Source organism: Neodiprion lecontei, chromosome 1 (genome assembly GCF_021901455.1).
Source record: "Neodiprion lecontei isolate iyNeoLeco1 chromosome 1, iyNeoLeco1.1, whole genome shotgun sequence".
Classification (NCBI taxonomy): domain Eukaryota; kingdom Metazoa; phylum Arthropoda; class Insecta; order Hymenoptera; family Diprionidae; genus Neodiprion; species Neodiprion lecontei.
In genome coordinates this window covers 11718073-11726222 of record NC_060260.1, presented here as the reverse complement: position 1 = coordinate 11726222, position 8150 = coordinate 11718073, and the positions used below count along the sequence as shown (strand labels likewise).

Below are 8150 nucleotides of genomic sequence, written 5' to 3'. Positions count from 1 at the left end.
TACATTATTTGACATTCTGGGGCTAATGTGTACTGTAAGTATTCGCAAGGCAATCATCGGAGCTTTTAAAGCAAGGGTGTCTTTAAGGAGGATCACGGTAAGTTCCAGACAGCTTATGTCCGTGTTTATCACTGGTTTGCAAATTCTTCTTCCCATTATTTTCAGGAATTTTTACTACTAGACGAAGTCAACCTTCAAAAAGATATTCAATATCTACCTACGAGTCGAAACCTTAATGCCCTGAGTGAAAACGGACCAGGAGAGAAAATGGTAATAGCTGTCATCATCTGATGTGGGTTTGTAAAAAAAAATGTGTTTGATACGAATCGATGATTCAGCTGCTGTCGGATAACGGAAGTTTGGTGGAGGAAATGGCTTCAGCTCCAAACAGCGGAATTCAAAGTATCGGAAACGCGTCGAATAAATGCAGTGTTGAGTTTGAAATAATTCGGGTTTCCGCTAACTGGGTTCACGAACAGCTACAACCTACCTTGTCCGAACTTTCGACGAAGGTCAAGAGTAAGACACTTACAATGCTTGTGGGGCCCGTCGGCTCTGGGAAATCGTCGTTACTTCACCTCCTCTTAGGCGAATTGTCACTCGGTGCTGGAAAAATGTCGTTTTTCACCACCGAAAACAATACCAAGACTGAAATTAACCGTACCGATATCCGCATATCATACGCTAGCCAAGACCCTTGGATCTTCGCCGCATCAATACGCGACAATATAACATTAGGCCAACCCTACGACAAAGATCGATATCAAGAGGTAAATGGCTAGAAGTTACCATTTGATTGGTCATTTGTTATAAAAAAGTTTACGAACATTCTCAAGTATCACATTTCTGTTCTCATACATTGATTCTAAAGTGAAATAACACGTCTTCGTGTATCACATATATTATTCGTAGATAACCCGAGTCTGCGCGCTAGTCGAAGACTTCGAGCAACTGCCTCAGGGCGATTTGACTTACGCAGGAGAGAAAGGAGCAACTCTTTCCGGAGGCCAGAAGGCTCGGGTTAACCTGGCAAGAGCTCTCTACAGAGACGCCGATCTATACTTACTCGACGATCCTCTCAGCGCTGTGGATTCAAAAGTGGGAAATCACTTGTTTAAGGAGTGCATCCAGGGTTTCTTGAGGGATAAAACCCGTATCCTCGTCACCCATCAGCTGCAATTTCTTCGAGAAGCTGACAGTGTCATTGTTATCCATCTAGTGAGTGGTACTTTACTTCACTTAGAATCTTGAGTAACACGGTCAGAAGATTGGACCTGATAAAAGTTTGAAGCAACATCGTCTGATTGACTCATCAATTTCAGGGTAGTGTCAAGTACCAGGGTACTTATGAAGAACTGCCTCACTCTGGACTAAACCTATTGGATACTGTGAAGTTAGAGGAATTTGATGCGCCCAAAGAAGATGAAGAGATTCTCGAAAAGACCGCAGAAGACAGGGTAAAATCAGAAAATTCGTATACAGAGTAACTTTAGGCACATCATGGTCACGGCAGGGAATGCAAGTGCATTTTGTAATTTTTCCTTCAAGCAAACGATTTCCGTGTTGAATGTGTCTGTACTGGAGATTCCGTGAAAAATTCTCGCTGTCATCTATTACTTTGTTTGCCACCCAAGTCACAATCTCTTGTTCTCACTCGAGCGAAATTGTTGCTCGGCTGTTAGCAGCGATTGAAGCATACGGTTTATAAAAAAAACAATATATATATATATATATATATATATATGTATATTGCGGTATCCCATATTATTGAAAAAATTTTCAACGTATACCCAATAAATATATGTATTAAAAAACTAGACACATTCGTCTATGCACCACGTAGGAAAAAAAAATTAACGAATAATGGACCCCTGCATTTTTATTCGAATTTCGTGGGAAAATTGGATGATTTGCAAACAATAACAGAAGGGGGGCCTGCAATAAAAAATTCCACATGCGGTGTCTTAGAAGACTGGCTTTTCATGCAATTTACGACTTGGCCTATGCAAATTGAACGTACAATGCCACCTCGTTATATCGCGGTCTTTGGGGCTGGGCATTCCGACTGGACTATAGGCCCAGCGACTGCTCACTCAGGCCCAGTCGCGTATCATCGGTAATCCGCATGGTAGTCAAATGAATAAGACAGCTTTATGCAGCCAAGCGGCTGGTGAGGGAATAAGCCTCGAGCAGAAAGTTATCAATCGCGATGTAGCGAGGCGCGATATAACAAAGTTGCAGTGTAAAGTTTTGAAAAATGTAGTCTTGAGAATAACGCGATCAAAGTTTCACTGATGAATGATTCATACACAAGCACAGCATTTATTAACTCACCAATTTCGACACTTAATACCTTAAATACATTCATGAGACCCTTATAAGGCAATATTAGCGGCAGGTTTCAAATAATGAAGCTTAAGCTCTGTAAACGTACGCTCGAAATTATTTCTCAGAAAATGCTTCATCTCCGTCGATTTTACGTCTATCTTTACTCTTTATGCAATTTAGAGAGAGCAATCTTGAAACAGACATCTGTCAGAAAAAAAATCCGAATTCTTACTGCGGTGTGGCGCCTTAATCAAATGCTATTTTGAATAATAGCGATATTTTCTTTTGAGGACAAAATTCCGCAAATCCTTATAATAGGGACAACGGTACTTTCAGGAACTAGCTGCAGTTGTGAATGACGAGGACGAATCAAGCGAACTTCCAGAAGGCACCCAGACTTTGTCATTAGATGTACAACAGGAGGAGGTACCAACTGGAAAAATGTCAATCCATGTGTGCAAGAACTGCGTTTCTTGATGCAATTCAGAGAGAGCAATTTTCAAACAGATATCTGTCAGAAAAAAAATCCGAATTCTTACTGCGGCGTGGCGCCTTGATCAAATGCTATTTTGAATAATAACGATATTTTCTTTTGAGGACAAAATTCCGCAAATCCTTATGTCATGACGTAACTTTCAGGAACTAGCTGCAGTTGTGAATGACGAGGACGAACCAAGCGAACTTCCTGAAGGCACCCAGACTTTGTCATTAGATGTACAACAGGAGGAGGTACCAACTGGAAAAATGTCAATCCATGTGTGCAAGAACTGCGTTTCTTGATGCAATTCAGAGAGAGCAATCTTGAAACAGATATCTGTCAGAAAAAAAATCCGGATTCTTACTGCGGCGTGGCGCCTTGATCAAATGCTATTTTGAATAATGACGATATTTTCTTTTGAGGACAAAATTCCGCAAATCCTTATGTGATGACGTAACTTTCAGGAACTAGCTGCAGTTGTGAATGACAAGGACAAACCAAGCGAACTTCCAGAAGGCACCCAGACTTTGTCATTAGATGTAAAACAGGGGAAGGTACCCACTGGAAAAAAGTCAAACCATAAGTACAAGAGCTACATTTCGGCATGTGGTGACATATGTACACTGATTATAGTCACTGCAGCTTTCGTTATCACGCAAGCATTAGATAATGCAAGCGATTACTGGATAGCATATTGGACGAACCATATTTCTCAGAGAACCAACTTCACACTATACAACGAATTTTCTACCACTTCTACGACCCAATGGAATTCAATCAGCGATAACCAAGAGCAGAAATACTGGACCGACGATTTTGATTGGTGGGACGATGAAGGAATGGTTGATAATAGAGTGGCATTTAACGTTTACTGTGTACTTATTGTGACCCATGCTCTCATTTCTCACTATTCGTAACGTCCTTCACTTTCGAATATGCATGAACGCCAGTCGGAACTTACACAATTCGATGGTCGCTAATCTGTTGCAAGCCACCATGAGATTTTTCCAAACTAACCCATCCGGTACGCTGAATGATCATGCATTTTGTGATTTTAGTTTCCAACTCCAGCCACTGTACCGAAACTTGAGTGATATTTACGTTTCCTCGTTACCATACAGGGAGGATTTTAAGCCAATTCTCAAAGGACATTGGAACTATGGACAAGAAGCTGCCCAAAGCGATTCTTGGCGCACTTCACATCTTCATCGTAATATTGGGCATAATCATAATGATAGGTATCGTTAACCCACCGACAATCATACCACTGGTTGTAATAGGTGGACTTTTCTATATGATAAGACTTTACTACCTTAGAACGGCTCGGAACATTAAGCGGCTCGAAAGTCTCGGTAAGTTATGAGTCAATGTTATCATCTCATCAAGCGGTGTGATTTGCACTTGTTGCCAGCACGAGACCGTAAACAAATCCAGTATGTGTTTAGCCAAAACTCCAGTCCTTTCACACGTCAGTTCCACCCTAAACGGGCTGACAACGATACGAAGTCGTGGAAAATCAGTTGGAGAAATGTTACTGGATCAATTCAATCGTCACCAAGATAACCAAACTAGTGCTTCGTACTTGACCATTGCAGCGAATATTGCGTTTAGGTTTATCCTTGAACTGATTTTGTGTGGACTGACGACTTTCGTCTGCTTCTCGTTTATTGTGATGGGCAAGGGTTGGTTTCTCCTTATTACAGAGAATAAAATATTACGTCTGGAGGTTATTGAAGAGATTTTCGATTGTGACCTCTGAAAATTGTAGATCATGTTCAGGAAGGCGATGTTGGACTGGCCATTTCGCAGTGCCTCACCTTAGCCGAACTGATTCAGTTTGGAATAAAACAGAGTGCCATGGTCACCTCACAATTGCCAGCAGTTAAGAGAATCCTCCAGTACACAAATCTGCCAAAAGAGCGAACTTACAAAACTGACAAACCACTTTTGGATTCTTGGCCTTCTGATGGCAGTTTAGTCTTCAGAGATGTCTCCATGAGATGTGTCCGCAACAAGTCGCCAGTTCTAAAGGTAATCTTTTGACTAAAAATAAAAATATATCTCCTAAAAAGATTCAAACTCTTTTTGTTTGGTTCGGAGAACCAAGGAAGATTTCGTTCTGATAAGTTCACAGTTTACTCCACGATACGTTCCCTCAATAGGATTGTACATGTGGTTCCTCATACGCAGTATTGAAGGTACATGAAAAGGTCTCTCATACCCATTTTTTCATCCTTTTATTGAATCTTAGCACCTGAATGTGAAGATAAAACCGGGCTGGAAAGTTGGAATTGTCGGAAAAACCGGTGCTGGGAAATCCTCGCTCATATCGGCGCTGTTTCGTTTGACTGGAGACGGACTGGAGGGTGAAATAGTACTGGATGAAATAGACACGAAGTCGATAGGGTTGCACGAGCTGCGTCCTCGCATCTCGATCATTCCTCAGAAGCCAATTTTGTTCTCTGCAAGTCTCCGCTACAACTTGGACCCATTTGGTCAATACTCGGACGCCGAGCTGTGGGACAGTCTCCGAGAAGTCGAACTTGGGGATGCAGTACGATCCCTCGACCTCCGCGTAACTGGAGGCGGAGCAAACTTCAGCGTCGGACAGCGCCAATTGATATGCTTGGCCAGAGCCATACTGAAGAATAATCGATTGCTTGTTCTTCATGAAGCTACCGCAAATATGGACCATGGGTCAGTACAAATAGTATCAGGCTCATTTCCAGCGTCGTTGTGAATGAGTCGACAGCGTGACTTTGCCTCTGGTCTCATTTCATGACTTGTCAACGACTTTGTGTATAACGCTGAGATGAATGAGTGGTTTCTGTCATTGCAGCTCTGATGGTTTGATTCAAAACATTATCAAGCGGAGATTCGCGGATCACACGGTGCTCACCGTGACTCGTCAACCGCATAACGTAATGGACAGCGATCGAGTTATGGTCATGAGGGGGGGTCGCATTGTGGTTTGTAACTTTTATGGTCGAGTTTTTCAATCTTGTTGAGTGTGAATCCACCTTGATGAATATTAACCTACTGACTATCCATCGTGTACAGGAGTTCGATCATCCTTATTTACTGTTGCAAAATCCGAACGGTCATTTCTCGAGATTACTTCAACAGACGGGAAAGGAGATGACGGAAAAACTTACTGGAATTGCTGAGAGTGCCTATCGGACGAGCCCCGAATTCAGAGAGGATTCTGCAGACATCATTGTTTGTAACAGTGAAACCGTAATCACAAAACTTTAGCTGCAGTTACTCTAGGATTTTCTGAAGAAACGTATTGTATACTGTACTGTATTTTTTGTCAGCATATTATTGTTATTATTTTGTACCAACGGTCTCTAATTACGATCTACAAATTTCACGAACGTGCAAATTTTTACCATAACGGTAGTCGGTCACTTGTTTTCTCTAGATTCAATCATGTGCTACAATAATTGTCAGATCTTTTCCGGAAAGTTACGCATTTGTAAAGTCTGATGATATTGTAACGTGTCAATTATGTAGCAAACCATTGATCTTAGAAGAGAGAGAGAGAGAGAGAGAGAGACAGTTATGGTGAAAAGATGTCAGCAATTATTTCACGTGTATAGTATCACTATTTGAACCTCGAAGTTCCAAATTAATCAACGCAGTATACATATTGGGCATTCCACGTCAAGTCAACGGGTGCCAGATTTGACTCCATGGGATCTTGTGACCTGCTGGTGTTTTTCAACGTCACAACTGATATCTCCAATTTTTTGACCTTTTTCCGTCATTTCGTAAAGGTGTGGTGACTCGAAATGCCCGTGACATCAAGATGGAAATTTTTAAAATCGATGATATTTTTTTGGAAAAAACCAGAGACTCGAAGACACATCTTTTCGTCATGATTTAAAAGCGGGGTGAAACGCTAAATATTTTTTTCGAATTTTTTTCTTTCTAAGCCAAAAATGTTTTCTTGGAATTTATTTTCAACAATGGTTTCATGTCATAAAAAATATTATAAAAACAAACTTGATCACGGTAAGATTCTATTCTCATCTTAATTTGAAAAGAAATCGAAGCAAACGAATTTTTTTCGAAACAACCATCATTTTATTCGTTTTACTCTTGAATGAAAAAAAAATATCAAATTTCACCATGACCAATTTATTTTTTTATTTTTTTAAAGATGTGTCTTTGAGTCCCTGACTTTACAAAAAAGTTTCATTGTTTCGGCAAAATAGCGATGATTATACATATGGTCCGGGTTCACGATGTGTATACTTCCGGTAATGTTGAAGATATAAATTTGAAAAAACTGGTAAATTCGAAAAATTAACGACGGAGCCAGGAATCGAACCTGGTATCTAGCGATGCTTTACCGGAGCCTTACTCCACTAGACCACCTAGCCGCCCTGACTCTGATGTCGTTAATTCCTCTCATCACCAGTAAGTTCAAATTTGTTTTCTTGTGCTGTTGTATGTGTGAATATAAAGTGTTCTTCCTCTTCGAGCACAACTGTAAGAATGTCTGTAAGTGTGTTTACATTTTGGAATCTTACGCTTCTGATGCGAAGCCCGTAAGACAATCAATGACCGTCCAATAATTGAAATGCGGATATGCATTATCAATATTAACATTAATCACGAGGCCTTTTCATTGTTGAAGATATAAATTTGAAAAAACTGGTAAATTCGAAAAATTACTGATAATGCATATCCGCATTTCAATTATTGGACGGTCATTGACTGTCTTACGGGCTTCGCATCAGAAGCGTAAGATTCCAAAATGTAAACACACTTACAGACATTCTTACAGTTGTGCTCGAAGAGGAAGAACACTTTATATTCATACTTCCGGTAAGTCATATTGTATTTTTATTAATTTTTTTCTTTTTTTGATTCTGCGGTAAAGATTGGCCTTAAGTTTTACATTTCATAGTTCAAGAGTCAGTGAACACTTTCGTACTGTATTTTAAACTAGCTTGTAGCCTCTACGGAAGACCCCTCTAAAGGTACCAAGAAGGGTATAGCATAGTCTGGCAAACCTCCAGTGGTGGTTGCACCACCCTAACGTGGCTAAGGGATGTTAAAGTACGACTAAAAATACGTTACAGTAACGAGTCTGTCGCTTTGGCATATTGAATGAATCGTTTTTTGTTCAAACAAAAAAATATCCTGATGAGTTTGTGGGTTGAAAGTTGTTATCAGTTGTGGATAAGGTTGCAAAATAAAGTGCATCATTTACTTTATAACAACGAGACTCAGATGCAAACATGTCTTCCATCATACCCTCACGGAAAAAAACCCAAAATTGGGTGTAAATTCATACCCCTAACTTTTTTCTTATGGGAAATTAGCATTATCT

At 40.3% G+C, this 8150-nt stretch overlaps 2 protein-coding genes across 2 annotated transcripts; both read left to right on the top strand.

The window, feature by feature from the left end:
- Positions 1–583: 583 nt before the first annotated feature.
- On the top strand, positions 584–4194 carry LOC124294741 (ATP-binding cassette sub-family C member 4-like). Its single transcript, XM_046741597.1, has 7 exons — positions 584–770; positions 913–1218; positions 1323–1457; positions 2665–2754; positions 2968–3057; positions 3271–3629; positions 3865–4194. Exons 1-7 carry the CDS (start codon positions 615–617, stop codon positions 4052–4054), a joined length of 1326 nt encoding a protein of 441 aa, XP_046597553.1. The 5' UTR covers positions 584–614; the 3' UTR covers positions 4055–4194.
- A 24-nt stretch (positions 4195–4218) lies between these two features.
- Positions 4219–6061, top strand: LOC124294405 (ATP-binding cassette sub-family C member 4-like). Its single transcript, XM_046739360.1, has 5 exons — positions 4219–4488; positions 4575–4837; positions 5058–5503; positions 5646–5775; positions 5867–6061. The coding sequence occupies exons 1-5, from the start codon at positions 4242–4244 to the stop codon at positions 6059–6061; spliced, it is 1281 nt and encodes a 426-aa protein (XP_046595316.1). The 5' UTR covers positions 4219–4241.
- The last annotated feature ends 2089 nt before the right edge of the window (positions 6062–8150 follow it).